Source organism: Mixophyes fleayi, chromosome 8 (assembly GCF_038048845.1).
Source record: "Mixophyes fleayi isolate aMixFle1 chromosome 8, aMixFle1.hap1, whole genome shotgun sequence".
NCBI lineage: Eukaryota > Metazoa > Chordata > Amphibia > Anura > Limnodynastidae > Mixophyes > Mixophyes fleayi.
Window position 1 is genome coordinate 91,238,549 of NC_134409.1, and position 19,970 is coordinate 91,258,518.

The following is a 19,970-nucleotide window of genomic DNA, read 5'->3' on the forward strand; positions in this document are numbered from 1 at the left end:
TGCCATATACAGGGTATGGGTTGTACATGTAATTTTGTTGTTGGCTGTTCTATAGTACACAAAATAAAACGGTTAACTCCAAAAGTGTAAAGTTCCACAGCTTGCATTGTTTGCTATATACGGTAACAATACTTGCATTTGAGATGAGCTTCTCAGGTATATGAACAATTCAGTAATTTAGAACAAAAGCCCACCTCAATATAAGTGTTGTATCTGACACAGTTTAGGGAACATGTGACTTGCCAATTCAGCTACAATTCCCAGCATTATATGCCAGACAGTGAAGCCTAACTATTGTATGCATTAGCCACATGTGAAAGTTTGTCTGTATTTGTCCATTACTATTAAAGAAAATTGTCCACTTTCAATAGAAAATATGTTGCCATTAAAAAATGAGAATACTTTATTTTACTATACTCTAATTTATAAAAGTACAGAGATGCGACAAAACCAAACTGATGACTAGAGGAGAGCAGGAGAGAAAATGCAAAGGTGCACTTTAGTATGTAGATTCTAGAGGCAATGAGGATATGTACGCAGACCAAGGGGTAAATGAATCATAGTCCGGTTTATGCATCCCGCGCGAGATCGGCGAGATGACAGCTAAAATTTAAAGCGCCGCTGCCTTGTAAAGGGCAAGTTTCCCTTTACAAGGCAGCGCCGTTTTAAATTTTAGCTGTCATCTCGCTGATCTCGCGCGGGATGCATAAACCGGACTATGGTACATTTACCCCCAAATATGCCAACATTCCTAACACTGACTGTGATTTAAAACATATTCTTAACACACGCATACACATCACAAAATTATAAACTGTAAGCATAATAGTAAGTAATTAATAAACTTAAGGTACAATATAAGCAAATACACTCTTGCATTAACATGTAATTAAATGTAATTAAATACAGTACAAAACAGTACAATTTCAAATAAGTATTTTACTCAATAAAAAAGATGTTTGTACAGTAAATGTTGAAAAGGAAAACATTAAACCTAGAAATAGTATGCAAGCCTGGACAAAACATGCCTGCATTTTGAATTATAACTAAGAGAGTGCAAGGTATGTATCACTTGTTTCAATTCAATTTTAGAAGCCATGAGGTTTTGCTAGATGGTACTGGAACACAGTTTGATTACTTAGAAAGAACACTATTGAAAAGACTATAAACAGGGTAATATCAAGATATTTAGGGCCTGATTTAGAGTTGGACACAATTTACACTGATAACGTAAGTGTAAATTGCATCCTGTAATTTACACAGTATTCCAAGCAGTACATATCTTTAAATCTGTGTGACTTAGAATACTGTGCAAATTGCACAAACACACCTCTTTATCTGCCTTATGGGTCGTCGTGCAGGTGTATTATGCACAGTGCCCTGTAAAACAGATAAATGATTTAAAAAATGAATGTAAAAAAAATAAATAAAATTCTGCTTCCCCCCCCACCCCCAAAACAGCAGAAGGGTTGGTTATGCTGTTTGGGAGGGGGTGCACACTTTTTTTTAAAAATGTTATTATTTTTTTTACTTAGTTTTTAATACATCATCATCATCATCATCACCATTTATTTATATAGCGCCACTAATTCCGCAGCCCTGTACAGAGAACTCACTCACATCAGTCCCTGCCCCATTGGAGCTTACAGTCTAAGTTCCCTAACAGACACACACACACACAGACAAACTAGGGTCAATTTGTTAGCAGCCAATTAACCTACTATTATGTTTTTGGAATGTGGGAGGAAAACAGAGTACCCAGAGGAAACCCACGCAAACACGTGGAGAACATACAAACTCCTCACAGATAAGGCCATGATCGGGAATTGAACTCATGATCCCAGTGCTGTAAGGCAGAAGTGCTAACCACTACGCCACCGTGCTGCCCAAGATCTCTTCCACCAGCTGGAAGCACCCGCAAAAGATACGCCTTCTAGAGACCTATCTGCGGTTGATTTCAACTCAAAATTGCATGTAAAGAGCATGAACACGCCTTTACATTGCTAGGCTCGCTCACTAACTTCCCCGTTCCACCTCTATAAGAGCAGAGAGGTGCAATGGGGAGATCCGTCTCAGTCAAAATGCAAACTGAGACACGGATCTTTGGCCAAAAGTGCTAGTTGTACTGAGAAGAAAGACTTGCGTTCGACTCTAAATCAGGCCCTTAGTGAGCTAAACAGCCACACATATTACCTGTTCCTGGTGTTCCATGATATAAAAGAGACAGCAGAAACTAATAAGTAATCATCACATCACTGTAGGCATTTACAGATGCCTGCAGCAAAAAAGTGGAAAAAATACATACAATTATTTTAAATCGAATAATTATTAACATCTTTTTTTTCAGTTGGAAACTACTTCCATTACATACTAGGCTAGGTACATTGCTGTAATGTAATATAGAAAGCAAATATAGCTGATAAAAGTTTCTGAAAATTTGAAGAAGTAAGAGAAATGTAGTATTTGCCAAGTAATTCTGTAATGTAATTATCTAATTAGAAATATTTGTCACGCTACATTTTAACCTCTTCCATGCATAACCTTTTTCCATCTATGACAAATGCATACAAAATAATATAAAATGCACTGTGGAAAATACTGCTATATGAATTACTATATATCCCCAAATAGTATAATATTAACATTATTGAAATTATTTTAAAATGTGTAAGGGAAAATGCAATCACAAACACAGTATATTTTCAGGGTTTTTTTTTTTTAATATACAGTTATGAAAAGTAATTCTGCTGTTTTGTCTGCTCCCCACTATGCACCCCTTCCCTCTCCCTTCCTTTTTCTGTATCCTTTTCCCTTACCAATTAAATACCTTAACAAAAAATAATTTTGTTAAAAAGGAAAGTAATTCTGCAGAGAAAATACCTCTAAATATTTTCCTTTCTTTACATACACTATATGGAAACTGCCATACTGGGGAAAAGGTGCACTATAGATTTTAAAAAAATACAGCCCAGTTATTGTGGTGTATACTGAAAGGGAGTGGGGTAATAATTGCTGAGTACTACAATTCCAACAAAAGCTATCGCAACAGTAAAATGGCGAAGGGTATAATTGCGACATTATACAGGTGCCGGGACCTCGCATCGCCCCCTTAAGTCCAGAAATGTGAGTGTCGCCATTTTAAGGTGAATTATGGATGATACGTATAGAGTGTATAAATTAGATGAAGCTGCCTTTGCATGAAAGAAGATGTTTCAATAACAATGTCTTTAAGTGAGGAAAACAGTTGTTTAAATTCAGTGAACTGTTCGGTCATTAAACTGAAATGATTGTGGAAAACCGGTAATAATATAAATACATCTTTATCTATATTGAATCACTGATGCATCTAATATTACACTGCTGTTTCTATACGTACCAAAGACGCAATGTACCACAAGTATCATTTTATTGAATACTGGTTAGTAAAGATTTTAGAAATGCCTCCATTTGTACAAAAAATATATGGAACAACCTTATATTGCACCAGCTAATAAAAAATAATCATAGCGCATGTGTCAGTTGTGAGAATTGGCCAAGTACAAAACAGTCACATGTTGTAATTCAACTTAGTGAATGAATAGTGCTACAGTAGTGTTGGTTGCAATATGTTATCAATTCATGAGATGGAATGCGTGTATCCTCTGTCTTGTACATATGCACTGCAGTTAAAGTCCTATAATGATAATATGCAGTAAAGGAGGTTATAGAGGGCCTCATCTGGCCCATGGACAGCTAGTTTCACAGTCCATTTGTGGTATAATTGATCCCCTTATTTAGAACAGACACACAAACTGTTTCGCTGTCATCTTACAGTCAAATGACTGCCTTGCATAAACAAAAATGAGAATAATGCCATTGTGCATAAACCAAAACATAACAGAAGGCATGACGAAATGTAAATGAGGCCTAACATCTTAAAGGCGTGCAAGCTGCTGTCATTTTGCTGTTTAATAATAAGGCTATATCTGTTACACATAGTCACCATAGTTCAGCATGCCCGATTTTATCGATTTTAATGTTTCATTGATCTGAAATCACTGCTTGCATGGATGTTTTTGTCTTAAAAATATATTTCCTCCCTAATGAAAACACAAACATTAAATGACATGTCCAGAGATCTATATTTAAAAGAGGACAAAAATAAGTATAGTTATGTCACAACCTAATGTTAGATTTTTCATACTGAATCAAAAATCGATATCGGTCTTATACTTTCTTTCACTTTGCTATCAGGGAGCGTACTCCTTTTACCTCTTTATTTTGCCTCACCAAAATCCTACTCTCTTTTACCTACTTGATTTGTTATACCCTATAAAGTGACAATTGTGTATTAAAGTTATGCATTGACAACAGTTAAACACTATTGATTTTCTTTATTGATTATTGTTTTTTTACAACCAATATGTAGCTGTACAGTGTCCCTTTTGAAATAAAGATTTTTTTTTTTCAAAGTGACTAATGTAGTGCTGCCATGTCTGAGATTCTTTATTTAACGCTAATTACATAGCAAAGGCAGGCAGATACTGTATTATTTTCCAAGTCCACCTAATATTTTATTTTATCTGAGCCATTCATGCAACACCGTAGTTCTCACCCTCAGTTGAATTCATACAAATATGCAGAGATACGCTTATCTGTCTAAAAAGACATATGTTAATAAATTTACAGAATAACACAATGTTAGAAAAGTATTTATATTTAATAAATAGGTTTATGTTGTTTTTGCAAACATACAGCATACACATATTTACCAATGGAGACCTGTTAAATTCTGCACGTCTTAGTTATTTTTCTAGTCTGTGCTCTTTCTACAGACAAAAAAACTTTAACATGATAGTAGAGGTAATGATGGTGACAGCCCCATGCAGATACTGAATGTATAGTTTATCTATTTTAGGAACATGATCGGCTGGAAAATGAGGTATTTAATCATAGCCATTTGCAGCTACTACACAGCATCTATAGGAAGCCGCTGTCCGCGGTGCTGGAGTGCTGAGGATTCAGACTACACAGCAGGTATTCTCCTCTGCACTGAACCCAGAGTGAGCTGTTCGTGGTGCTGAATGGGAAAATGCATTTCAGGGACACTGAAAGATCAGAAGCATTAAGAATTACCTGGAATATGTGGCATTGCATCAAATATAAATTAAATATGTACCCTGGTTGCACACTATTCTTGTAACATTTCTTATCATATAGAGCTAAAACAGCCATTTTCATGTTTAAAAATTACACTGAGCACTTCAATTAGGGAGATGTTATATATGGAAAAAAATAAGGTTGCCTATTCAATGTATACATAACAAATAAGAAAATGTTAATACTGATAGATTCACAAATAAAAAAATATTTTGATTCCTGCACCTGTATCTTATGCCCTATGACATTTCACATAACGTCCACACTTCTTCTACACCAACATTGCCAGCCCTACAGAGACCAATATTATAACAAAAGACATCTTAAATAACGGCATAAATGCTTGAAGAATACATCCATTATTAATATAATTGCATAGCTGCCTGAACAGCTGGATGAAAAAATGGAATGGATTATAGAAATAGTTAAGTGCACATAATGTATGTTTTAGCAACATTAAATAAAGGCTTAGACCCATGACAAGTCTAAGTAATGTTGCCATGGAAACAGATCTAGTAACCAATCAAAAAACATGGACGCTTCCAAGTTCCTGTTTTGTGGGAAGGCCTTAAACCAGTTTATAGGTATTTCCAGGAATTATTCATTCCTATGGAGACCAGTTTCCATAGCGAAGATTTCTCTTATAGCCATTCGTGTTGTGTATAGATCAGTCTTAAAATGGTTAATTGATAAAAATCAAGCCTTGTTGGCAAAACAAGGTTTTTTTTTCCATTCAATGCTTTGTTATGTTAGGCTGGAAGTATTGTATTGTGTATTGTATACACACATACATTTACTGTATATGTAAAAACAGCAACAAAACACTTGTGGCTTCTTTTCCAGCTATACATAAATATATATATTTAGTTTAATTACATGACTGAATTGAGATGTCTGGGTCCACTCCATGCTAAGAACGGCCAAATGCGCAAAAACATAAAAAGAGGCACTCACAGAGATTGGAATATGTGAACCAAGTGAAAAATGTATTTAGCATTTTGGGCAATCACTTAGCCTTAACATATTAAGAAAAAAGTAAGCAAGTTCATACATTTCAGTGAGTGTGTGTGATATACACATATACATAAACATTGATAGTTAAATAGATGTAGAAAAATTTATTTAAGAAAATTAACATTCCAAACAGGGAAATTAATTTTACATCCTGTCAAAGTAAATCTTAAAGACTGATCAGAAACTTGTTTGTCAGATGCATATCTCAATAAATGAGGTACCACAGTTTTAAACAGAAAGAGTCCTACAATACATGTTTTTAAGATGTAATTGCACCCAGCAGGAGGTAATTTATTTATCCTTTCCTTTTAGTGACAGGTAATCTTTGTAATGAAACTGGATGTGGACAGTAGGTATTTGATAATGGTATGAGTGCAGTACACGAGAGAGCCACATGGTGGCATTTGATTCAGAAGGTGATACTGGTATATAACTCTAGCTGAAGACAGCTATAGGCTGATTCAACATTCAATTTCACTTTGTAAGGGTATTTGTAAATGATTGATGTGTAGGTATGAAGAAATTTGGATATTTAACATGGGCAAGATTTACTGATAAGCAATGAGAGGTAAAATAAAAGGAAAACAATTAAAGGAAAAACTACAAAGAACTGCAATTAATGAAATATGACATATAAAAGTTCTGCATAATAGAACATCTAATAGAAGCCTAAATACATGTTAGATCACTATCCAAAATCTAAAAATCAATAAAACCTAACTTTTCGTTAGAATCATTAAAATAAGAACTGAATAAAATCTGCTATTACTTTTTTTTCAACACTGATATTGAGAAAGAAGTTTTAACAACAAGGTTTTGCTGTCACTGTGCAGATCACTAACGGCTCCCTTTTTTGGAAGGAGAAAACCAGTGAAAGAGTAATTGGTGACCCCTAATGAATTCAACCCAGATGCATTATGAGTCTGAACTGTAAGCATTCAAATCTAACTTCTGTTACAAATAGTTACTGTAATGAAAATCTGGGATATCTGGATACTTTACTCCATTCAATAGCACTGTCTGTTGTCTCTTCTAATTTTCAGCCTCCTTTTTAGAGTTTTATGTTAAACATTTTAATACAAAATATCCTCTATACAACAAACAGCAAACATAATGCTTCTCCAATGATCATAACACAATCTTATTTCAAATATATTGAATTAAAAAGTTTGTACACTTTTAGACTTAATAGTTGTTATAGACTGAAGTCTTCCTTTAATGTATTACATTATTCTTAATTACGTTATAGTCATGTAATAATTGGAAATAATTTGACATATTTTATAGACATAGTGAAGTATAAACTTTTCTGACAGCTCTATGTCGCCGAAGATTTTTCATTTAGATAGACAAGAAGAATTATTGCACAAGTGTGAACCAGCTGACCAATGAGAGGAGAAGTCCATTGGGGGAAAGACACTGTTAAACAAACAGCCAAAAAGACAAAAGGATTTCCCCTGGGATACATAATTGAAATATTGCTAAATAGGGTTGGCTCAAGGGATTCAGGGTCAGGTTGGCTCAGCTGCTACACACAGACTCCACACACCACCCACACTTGCAGGAATAGGTTTGAATTACATTAGGTCCACTGGAGGCATTGCCTGAATATGTATACATCATTTGTTTCCTAAAACATATATGAAAAAAGCTATAACATAGGGTTTTGCTTTAGTTGTGACATTTTCTTAAAAAAAAAAGATGTGCTTAACGGAAATCATGTATAATGATCTTAAATCTCATTTGTTGTTATAAATATAACCACTTTCAGGATTAGTAAATAAAGGGTGAAATAAACACAAATGTTCTGTAACACACATCATCTAAATATATTTGCTTTGACCAGTCAAGTGAAAATTAGATTAATGCAAGCATATTTTGTTAATTTCTATTGTTTCAAATATATGTGTTTCACCACTGTTTTTTTTTTTTTTATTAATCAGGGGCGCATGCAGGGGGGGTTTCTGGTTCTCCAGAAGCCCCTCCCCTCCGCGAAGAACAGTGTCCCTACATAGCGGCACTGTACCATACAGCAGCCGCTGCGCTGTCTTGTAGTACAAAACAGCACCGCCACGGATGCTTCTTTGACAGCACCTCTCTCTATGTTTTTTTTTGTGGTGGAACCACCTTAAAAATCCTGCGTGTGCCCCTGTTAATTCCCCTCCATCCCCAAGCAATACTTTGTTGGGTGTCCTTCCTTTGAGCTCCCATCTGTTACCAAATTTAATTTGGTAAATCCAACTATTGGACAGGGAGGAATAGCATTTAATACACACATCCTGTCGTGGCTGCTCCTCTTCTGGTCTAATATCGCAATCCAGCAGAAGCAGGAGAAAACCATGCTATAATGATGCCCTGGGAGTTGCAGTTAGTAAATGTCTAATATAGTTCATAAAGTTCCATGGTGGACTAACCATTTCATTGAGCATTCATATGTAATTTAACCATTGCATTTTGGTTAAATTCCACTTTTGTTGAAGTCATACTTCTTTTTATTTGTCAAATAATTTAAATTATGCAATTGGCAGGTTGCTGATAATTCTATCTATTCCCAGATGTTCCAATATACCAGTGCTTTCTGAATGTGTATATAAGACAAATTTCAATTGAGAAGACCTGTTCAATGAATGAAATAATACATTGACTTGTATTTCTATGTAACCAGTAATTTAAAAAAAATGTATCACTTGACTCATTGTGCTCCCTCAAGTCTTCCACTATAATTCTTACATTTCATATTATGGAAGAATTGAATAAATACATTATCATTACACTCATGGGACAGAGTATTGCATGTTACAACTGATTTCTTTTTTCATACACACATTTGTACACATTTAAAAAAAATACAATCTGCTTGGTGCATTATTTCATATAGCACAGCCCCAAGTGTTGACAATATTTCTTCAGACAAATCCTATGCACCTATATAATGTTCAGAAAAAAACCAAGAAGTAAAGTAGTCTGTATATATATTTTACAAAGTTCTCTTTAATCTATGTCATGTTGTTGCCCAAAGTCTCAGCAATGTAATTCAACTGTCAGACTTGCCCTTATGCAGTGGAGGGCTGGCATATTTTAGCCCGGGGAGCAAGAATCAACTCAGCAGTCCATTTGGAAAATTTTAAAGGAACAAAAATGCAGGTGGCCCAGTGAACCAGCCCAAGGTAGCCCACTATGGGACTGGCCCGGGTGGGCGGTCAAATAGTGGGCTACCTTGGGGCCTTGGACTACCTTGGGGCTTACCTTAGTGGGCTACCTTGGGGTGGTGGTGATTCCTTAGATATAATTCCACACAAAATTAAAATTTGTTGATGTTTTAATATCACAAATTATACTCCAACCCAAAAGTTTACGTCCTTGGGTTATGGCAATCATGAGGCTTGCAAGGACCTCTTGCCTCCTGGGTATGCCGCTGCTGTGCTTATGGCACCTGCATGCTACCGCAAGAATCGCTCAGTCTACCCAATATGTTACCTTAACTATTTCCTGCTGTGGAACAATCGGTGCTTTTTACACAGCTCAACCATATATCATCATAACTTAACACCAACTTTTATTCCCAAAATCAGATGTCCTACCTGTTTAACATGTGAGCATCATCATGTCTACTCTCTTGGATGTTGTAGCAGCTGCTCTTCGACTGGGGAATGGATTTGTGCTCTGACAACATGGTAGAAGCTGCAGTGATGATTATACCAATCCCGTCTCTCACACGAGCAGGTAGGTCATAGTCCCACTCATCGTAGGACACAGAGATGAGCCCTGTGGGGAACTCAGCTGGCACAGTGTCGGTGTCTCCAGCTACTAGACTGGGTACAATCCATGTGTAGCCATAACCCGTCAATCCCACTGAATGGGCCACTTCAAATATATATGTGGCTTCTTCTTTTGTGCAGTACAGCAGGATGACGGGACTCTGGAGCTTCTTAAGTTGGTTTTGGATCTTAGAGTCATTGTCATCTAAGGACATGTCCAAATGGATTACCTCTTCTAGTTCCCAACCCACAAAGCTGTTTTCAATAGTGCTCCGCACCTTATTTTCAAAGTCTTGGTATCCTGGGAAGTAGGTGGTGACAATGGAGAAAATGTACCAGTCATATTCCTCCATGATGTTAAGCATAACAGAAGCTTGTTGTTCAATCGAGGGCCCAAACTGGAAGAACATAGAAGATTCCTCCTATGAGAGAAACAAAACACAGTTAGATGAACAGAATTTACACCAAAAAATGCATATGTGTTTTATAACAGGATTTCCCATTTTTCCCATTTTTTTAATTGTCATGTTCAAACAATTCTGTTATGATGATACACTATTAAAATAACAGGTCAATGTCCAATTAAAAGTGGTATACTGAAATACTGTCAGTCAGAAAAACACCATATTGTATTTACCTAATGAAATAAAATGCATCATAATTAACTGATAATTTAACTTGAGATCTGTAAAGCGGTTGTCCTTATGTCAATGTATTTGTAGATAGGAGTATCAATATTCAATTTCTACCTTTAGCCAACACAGCGTGGAAGCAGTCATTTTAAGGACCCAGGTCGATGAATATTTTTATCAATTCAGGAACCAGTGTAATTGCTGAGGCATGAGGTAAGTAGCAATGCCAATGGTTCCTTGAGAATTCATAGACTGCATTATGTTAATTCAGTCCACAAAATGGTCACCTCCACTGTGTGTAGCGAATGTGCACATTTTAATAAACTTATGATAAAAATACTGTAGTTATTATTGACCATGAGCATGGCTTGTCACATGTATCAGCCATCCTCTTGGCCTCAATATCAAAATCAATGTTTGCACTTGGATGTCAACTGCACTTTTTACATTGTGAAGAGCTCATTTACTTGTATATCCTTTAGTATAACTCTTACCCTCACTGCGCATTAATTAATCAAAAATGTCATAGGTCATTAAATTGAGCTGCATTAGCTCCCTTGATTTACAGCCTATTTTGTCCATTTAAAATTCAGATCCTGACATAACTCACATATTTTATCAACTGGGCACACAGAACTCAGTTGATAACAATTTCTACTAGAAATGTCTCCTGTTACTTTTTAGGCAAAACAAAGTTTTCCCCATTTCAAACACTAGGAAGTATATAGTGCTATAGCTTATGCCGTGATTTCACAAATGTACAGAATATGCTAACTGGAGCTTTACAGGGAAATAATAAGAAGTGCATTAATGGACACAAAAAAAACATTGCTGTCTTGTTTATGTTGATGTCACTGCGGCGCTATGTTTGTTTTTTATTTTGTTTTATGTACATCCATCTGACGAGCGAATACAGAAGATTCAATGTTACAGAGAAGAGTGAACACATCCAGTATTTGAAGTGTATGGAATTTGCCAAGTACTGGAATTGTATGGACATTTGATTATGTGTTTATCTCTATCTGTATTATTTACCTATAGCGCCATCTTCTCTCACATTTGTTTGAGATTTATGGTCATGTTGTCAACAGAAATAGGAATGTCAGGCAGGAATCTTCTATTGTTTGGTGGGAATATTATTAATTCTGTTTTTGAAAGATTGAGTTTGAGTTGACGAGAAGACATTCAAGATGAAATGGAAGAAAGACAGTCAGTAACGTGAGACAACATAGTTGGTGAGAGATCAGGAGAGGATTGATAGATTTGTGTATCATCCAGAGAGGATACTGAAATCTATAGGAGCTTATTAATTATCCAAGAGAAGTAGTGTAGATAGAGCATAGCAGAGGACCTAGGAATAAGCCTTGTGATACTCCAAGTGATAAAGGATGCGGAGTGGAAGTTGTTCCAGAGAAATTAACACTGAAAGAGCGATTAGATAGGTAGGATGAGAACCAGGATAGGACAGTGTCTTGAAGAGCTAGGGATTATAGTGTCTGTATGAGGAGAGTGGTCAACTGTGTCAAATGCAGCCTTCACCAACTTCTGCCCTCCATACATCTCGTAGTGAGTTACAGTCCCTCTCGTCCTCCTAGAACTGCTTCTCACTTATGCCTCGTTTCCTCCGATAGCCACCGCACACTTCTGCCTCCAACACTTTTCTCATGCTGTTTCCCAAATATGGAACTCCTTACCCGCCTGTCTCTCTACAACTCCTATGTTAGTCTTGTATGTACTGTTTGTCATTCTGACTGTCCAGTGCTGCAGTGTTTTGTGGCATCTTACAATTAAACAATGATTATAATTACAATTGTACAAGGTGCTCATAGTCAGTGTTGGGACAGACTTATAGTACAAGAAAAGAGCATTGGTTATGGCCTGACCCAGCATTATTATGAACGCTTCTCTTTTACACAGAGATCACTTACTCTGGATTACCAATTATGTTAATGCTACGTTCACCAGAGAATACACAGCATATATATAGAAATGTACACTGCCTTGCAATATTTAGCAGAAGAAAATATGTGTTTGTTCACAGAAAACTCATTGGTTTTAAAATTGTTCTGACCCTTTACCTTTTTATAGAATTTTTTTTATTGCACTCAATGAAATTTCTCTTTGCAAGGAAAATATATTAGGGGAAAAAAGCTTTTCATTTCAGTTTTGTTCTGCTTCCCAAGCTATCAAGATCAGGTGGTAAAGAAATATTATACGATACATGCAAGATTACATTACCAGCTTCAGTAATAGACAGCCAAACTGCTTACATACACGTCATGCTCTGATGCACTTTAAGAAATGCTTCTCTCTCATAATTCAGACCATTTCTGGCCTATAAGCATTCTAAACTGGTTATTGTTAGATTCAACCTGTTCAAAGTATATAAGGCATTTATACATCTCCTTTCTATTATCATATCTATTAAGTTCTAGTGCTGCAACAATGACAGTATTACCACTGCTGAGTGTTGTGGTAACAAATGCATCACTACTTCTTAGCTATTATTTGCACCAAGTTCAATAGGACTGGTCTGACAATACAATGCTAGGATTTGTTATAATATTCAGTTTCTGTTAAGGCTTCACGTTGATTAATTTATAAAATATAAAAGTCTTCTTTTGAGTTCCTTAAAACTTATGTACCTTGATATACTATATAATAAATAATATTCACTTAACTGCTCCCTTATGTCCCTAGTGAACCCCCTAATAGCAGAAATTGATTAAGTCAGCAACCCTTTGTCTATGTTTCCTTACTTCTGACCTCCTCATTGTCATCCTTTCCTCAAATCTGCTCTGCAAAATCAATCATCATGCTATTTAACGCATACTTAGAATCTCACACATGTTTATTTTAATTTTTCATTTATATTATTTTATAGTTTCTAACAGATCATAAAAAGAGTTGTAAATCTACAGAAAATAAGGAGTGAGAGGTTGAGCTCTATGTCCCTATAAAATGTATACACAGGAAGCAAAAAAATTGTATTTGAAAATTTTTATTCTGTACAATTTGCTGTCCTCCAAATCCTGCTGCCCGAGTCATCTGACTCAGTGGGCCTGAGTCCCTCATTAAGGGACGTATCTCTGTTTTTTGTGCGTATTGTACGCAATTCCCTTCTGCGCATGCCCAGAACGAGGACACTTGGCCGTCAACGAAAGCAAAACCAGAGAAAAATAAGCCCGCGCTCAGTTTATAGCAGCTGGTACCATATATAATGTGGGATATACCGAGCGCGGGCTTATTTTACTCTGGTTTTGTTTCAAAATATTGCCTTTTTGTCATAGCAGCAGCTGTCCATCAAGCCTATTTAAGGCACATTTGGGTGTGGCTCACAAGCCAGCCTTTGCTAGATGTAAACCTCTATACCTGGGAGGTGAGTTCATCTGATTTTAACTGCATTTTAATATTATTATTATTATTATTATTAATAATATTTATTTATAAGGCGCCACAAGGCGTCCGCAGCGCCGTACAGAGACAAACAAAATTACAATACAATGGGAGACAGCACAGTACAGTAAACACAGCAACTCAGTTAGCTCAATGCACAGCTAGAGAGGGCGGGGAAGGGGGAGGGAGGATCCGCAAACGACGGGGCCCAAGAAGGAGGGCGCGGAAGACAGGGAGACCCCCAGGTGGGAGGAGGGAGCGAGAGTGGACGTGGGGTGGTGACCCTCGAGGAGGAGAGCTAAGTAGCTGGAGAGCAGAGTTAGAAGTGGTGGAAACAGGAGGAGAGATGGCCCTGCTCAGAGGAGCGTACAATCTAAGGGGAGGGGTGGACAGACAGAGAGACGCAGAGGAGAGAGGGAGAGTAGGGGGACAGAGGCAGAAGATAAGGTAGGAAGTTAAGTGGGAGACAGAAAGGCTTTAAGAAAAAGGTGGGTTTTTAGGGCCCGTTTGAAACTGGACAGATTAGGGGAAGTTCTGATGGAGGGAGGGAGCTTGTTCCAGTGGAGGGGGGCAGCGCGGGCGAAGTCTTGGATACGCACGTGGGAGGAGGTTATAAGGGGGGAAGAGAGGCGACGGTCAGAGGCAGAACGGAGAGGGCGGGATGGAGCATAAATAGAGAGGAGGGTGGAGATGTAGGGCGCAGTGGAGTTGGCGAGGGCCTTGTAGGTAAGTGTGTGAGGAGCTTAAAGAGGATTCTGAAGGGGAATGGGAGCCAGTGAAGGGCTAGGTAGAGGGGGGAGACAAAAGAGGAGCGGCGAGAGAGGAAAATAAGCCTAGCTGCAGCGTTAAGGACGGATCGAAGGGGATCGAGATGAGAGTGGGGGAGGCCAGTGAGGAGGAGGTTGCAGTAGTCCAGGCGGGAGATGATCAGAGAGTGGATAAGGCATTTGGTGGCATCTTGGGAGAGGAAGGGCCGGATGCGAGCAATGTTGTTAATAGTGTTTAAAGCATATAGGTCAGTGTAGGACCTGCATATAATGAGGTACCCTTGACGTTGGGATGCAGGCTTAAGTCTTTTGATCAAAATATGAACTAATACCTCATGTTTTCATTTTGCTAGACACACACAGATATGCAGTTTAAAGGATAAGCACTGACAACTGTCTTTTTGTTTTGTCAATTAAAGCAAGTCTGCTGCGTATGCTAATGCAAATGACAGTTACGATGGCCTACGATTTCGGGGAGTGAACTGGGCGGGGAATGGGCGTGTGCCCGTACTTGATGCACAATGTGGGCCACACTGAAGCGAATGCAGCCACGTCAAAATCAAGCACTGCGTTTGTGAAAGTTTCTTGTTTTTCTGCCGTATCTCTTGCACCAGCTTGGGGTAAACTGTAAACTGGGGCAACTGTAAAAATTTATTTTATACATACTTGCCAACTTTTTAGATTTGGCTTCCAGGAGCTGCCTGGGGGAGGTGGGTGTGCAGGGGGCGGGGCTCCGAAAATCATTATTTTGACGTAATGGCACAAAACTCGTCAATTTACAGTGGGGGCGGGGCCAAACGCAGCGATTCCTGGTGAATCGCGGCGTTTGAATCTAATTCTGCCCACTTCACTAGGAAGTGGGCAGATCAGGGAGATTGCCAAACTCTCTCCCGGGAGTCCAGGAGACTCTCGCGAATGCAGGAGTCTCCTGGACATTCCGGGAGAGTTGGCAAGTGTGATTTTATATACAGTAGACAATAAGGGCAGCCTAATAAATGTTTTTTTGGTTTTTTTTTAATACAATTTCTATTTCTAATCATAAATGACTATATTATTAACAGGTAACATTAAGTGATTAATTTTTTTTTCTGTGCTTTCTTTTGAGATTTCATATTCCACATACGTATTTTATGCATCCTGCAGTGTCTGGTCTAGTACAGCAGAGTGAACCTACACCCATAGACAACACCACACGTATTTTGAGATCCGCACCTTGCTGAGTCCGGAAGTACGCAGAGTCGATTTACAAGCCGTTGAGAACAACTGCACGATGCGCTCAGTATGCGTGCCTTAATGACTCAGGCCCAGTATGTGTAATTATAGCACCATCCATGTTTACAATAAAACAATATATTTTCTTTGCTTTCACATCTAAGTAAATAACAACATTACTGTTAAGTTAGAAAATAACCATTTGTTTTATAGAAACAAAACTTTCTTCCAAACATTGTACATTGAGCTTTGTTTATATACAGTATTATGTAAACTGCTAAAAAAGACGCTAATAACTTTATTTTCTTCATCATTAATTTAAATAGCTGGTAATTCCATGGATATATTAATTGCAATGTTCTGAGGAAGGTGCACACACAAGATTTTCTCATATAGAAACACAGAATTTTATGACAAAGAAGAACCTTTTATCCTCTACCTTTTGTGTGTATATTTGGTTTTTGGAGATTTTCTTTCTTTTTTGGGGGGTGGGGGTGGGTTGTTTGTGGTATAGAATTTTTTTCTTAAGGTTTTCTATATAGGTATTGTATATTACTGTAGTCATCACCACAATTGCTTGGACACTATTCCATGGATCTATCATCCTTTAACATAAATATATAAATTCTTCCTTATTTTACTTTCAGTCTTCATGCCTCCAATTTCAAAATCTACCCCCTTGCTCTAGGATCCTAATAATAAGTTTCAGGATAAGCAGTTGGTTTGACTGTTAGAAATGTACAGTGTAAGGTCCCTGACCCAGAGATTGAACCAGAAACTCACATCTAGTAGCCAACAGACTTCCAGATCAATCACAGGGGTAGCTGTCATGACTGATCTTATATTATTCCCACAACACATAGGACAGTGATGGGCAACCAGATACACTTCAGAGGTAGCATGGTGCGGTCTTTTAACCTTTAAAGGGGCCGCACATTACCGTTACTCTCCATAATAAGTTAAAACAATACATTTAATCAAAGTAAGAGACATTTATCTTTAATAACATAGCAGCAAGCATTTTAAACAAGTGTTAGAAGCTATAACGACCGAACCTAACAATGAAAAAAGGAAAGAGCTGGGCGCCACAGTGAAGGCTGCAAAGGCTGCATGCGACCCTAGGGCCGTCTGTTGTCAATCACAGGCGTAGAGGGATATTTACAAACGTGCAAAGGTCCAAAGCAATCCTGTATACCACAACTTTAATGCTCTAGTGCAGGTTAGACTATCGAACTAATTATCTGGTTGGTTGCTATGGGTTACAGCACATAAACACATTTTGCACTTAGATGACCCCATTATTTCTACGAAAAGTTAAATTCACACAATCCTTTTAATTCCAATGCGGATATTACAATTTTTCTCAGAGCACTTATATAATTATACAACTAGCAAAGTGTCAATATTTTCAAAACAAGCTATTTAATGAAATACTATATTTGTACATTTTCTGATAAATTTAATCTAACTTAACTCCTCTACACTTACCAGCTGGATTTTTTCTTATGGCCAAAGCATCTTTAAGCAGTATTTTGGCAGTAACTGCTTGCAACTAAACCCTGTCTAGTAGTCACTTGCTGTGCAGGGAAAAGCGGTTATCTTAAGGAGAAGGAGGTGTGAATTACTTCTCATTGAGATCTATCTGATTACTTGGGGAGGGTGAGCATTGAGCAAGCTAACCATGAAGGCCTGATACTGCTGTGTGTCAATAGTGTGGCAAGCCAGCAATTCATTAGTCTGACAAGTGATAATTTGTGTCCAACACAGCTTCATTTCCTTCACACTCACATAGACTTGCACCCATCATCTTTGTTTGTTCTCACTTTCATTTGCAAAATTAGAATTTGGTAATTACATACGTAATATGAAAATAATATGTCTAAAGATTCACTCAGACACCTAATGGATATTGCCAAAGGAGTAAGCACAAGTTTCTGAAGCTCAGTGCAAATTATGCATTTGGTCCCCTCAGCTATTACAATAAGCATCTGACAGCCGTCTAATTTACCACAGGTCCCAGCAATGGCCTGTTAGCATACTTACAAGGAAAACTTGGGAAAGTTAATTTATTTTTCCTTCCCGTTTCTAATGACCATTCTCCAGAAAACAATATACTGTATAGTATTGTCAAAAGTATGGAACAGGACATGGGACATAGTATTACAATACAGTATACAGTGATATTCGAAATCAATTAGACATCAGTATATCACCACTGAGGCTATATGACAAATGGACGACAAAGTCTCCTACACATTTGGAAGGTAATGGGTGTCATTTTTAGCAGCACTTTCAAGAAATGTTGTCTCTTACAGACAGATCACTTTATAGGTATGCATATCCCTTTAAGAGAAAAGCCCCACTTGATAATATTCTCCCTTGTGATCGTGGTCCAGCTGCTGACATCTGTTATGTGTTCCCAGGCTCCGGTCAAAGAAGCAGCTGCTGCTTGTGTTGTGTCCCAGCTTGTCACAATGAGATCAGGGAAATAAACCATTTCAAAATAGTAGGAGTAATGAGATGAGTGGAAAGCCCGACTGACTAGGTGGGGGTCTGCCTCTGGATTTCTAAGCTCATTTCCTCGGCTACAGATGTACTGAATTGTCCTCAATTTGCTCAGCGACTCCTCTGCAAAATCGCCAAGTCAGAAATATACCGACAGGAGCATCAATGGCTATCAACTGTGCGCAACATAACAATCTATGGGAAATGGCCTACTCTGGCATTAGTGATCAAACACACATGTGCAAGATGTGCATTTATGTATCACCTTCAAATCTCTAATGATGGCACACATTGAATGCCAATATAAACCATGTACCCGCTATGGGTGTGTACATGTGTCACACAAGTACTGCACCCCGTAAAATGTTCCTAATAGTCTGCTTTGATGAGCCCCCCCTCCGTGGCTAAAATATGCCAGCCAGCCTCTGCCTCAAAATGACGTAAAGAGTGGTGTTAGTATTGCAGTTGTGGGCAGTCTGAGATTAGCATTTTGAATTAGCATTTAGAATAGATATCCTGTCACAATAGCATATTATGATATATCATCTTTTATATTTGAACAGAAGTGATGTTGTACCTGTAAAACATACAATTGTCACATGAATCATTGGAAAAGCGTTCAGTGATGTAATATATACTGCCCTGCAGCCTTGTGCTGTAGACACACTATTCACAATACATATATTAGTCTCTCTGCATTTGGGAAAATTAGGGGTGATTACATTTCAGGGTGATCTTCTGTGAATTAAGGAAAATGTATTTATTTATTTTAAATAGGAAGATGCTATCAAGTCCAATATGCTACCAAATGGAAGGTCTAAAGCTGCTGAAAAATGAACATAAAAAATGTGCTTCTATAAACTAAAACATATTTTAAAAAGTTATTCTTGGCAAAACAGATGCAGCAAATGTGAAAATTGTGTTGGTTATTATGGTGCAACCCACAGCTAATCATGAATATGTTAAGTATAATAGCAATTATGGTGCCATAAGGAATTAGTGTGGGAAGACTTGTACATCTCTCAGGAGCTCATGTAATCTTTGCTTCTAAGGCGTAAATGTATAAAGCTGCGAATTTCTGATGGGTTTGAAAAGTTGAGATGTTCCCTATAGCAACCAATCAGATTCTAGTTATCAATTATTTAGTACATTCTACAAAATGTTAGCTAGAATCTGATTGGTTGCTGTAGGCAACATCTCTAATTTTCAATCCACTGGAAGTTCGCAACTTAATAAATTTACCCATAAGACTCTGATGTGTTAAAGAGTAGCTATATCATTGGCACATCTTGCACTTTTCATTCATATGTGCACAAATGTGCTGTAACCCACATTATCCAATGAAAGGTAAGTTTTAATTTTCAACCCTGTGCTAAAAAATTATAACTTTTATCTGATTGGTTGCTATGTACAACAAATTACACTATGTTCTAAAATATATCATTACACCTGCTCTGTTTTCTGGCAAAATATTACTGTGCCCTACAGCAGTGCGAATGGTGAGTGCTGACAAGCAGGGTTATGCTACAGGCACACAAATGACAGTT

General features: G+C 37.5%; 1 protein-coding gene across 1 annotated transcript in view; it reads right to left on the bottom strand.

Annotated features, from left to right (window-relative positions):
- GRIN2B (glutamate ionotropic receptor NMDA type subunit 2B) overlaps positions 1-19,970 on the bottom strand; it is a 474,891-nt gene that overhangs the window by 208,963 nt on the left and 245,958 nt on the right. Inside the window, exon 4 of the mRNA XM_075182877.1 lies at positions 9,735-10,333. Within this exon, the coding sequence (XP_075038978.1) occupies positions 9,735-10,333 (599 nt within the window). The remainder of the gene's footprint in view (positions 1-9,734; positions 10,334-19,970) is intronic.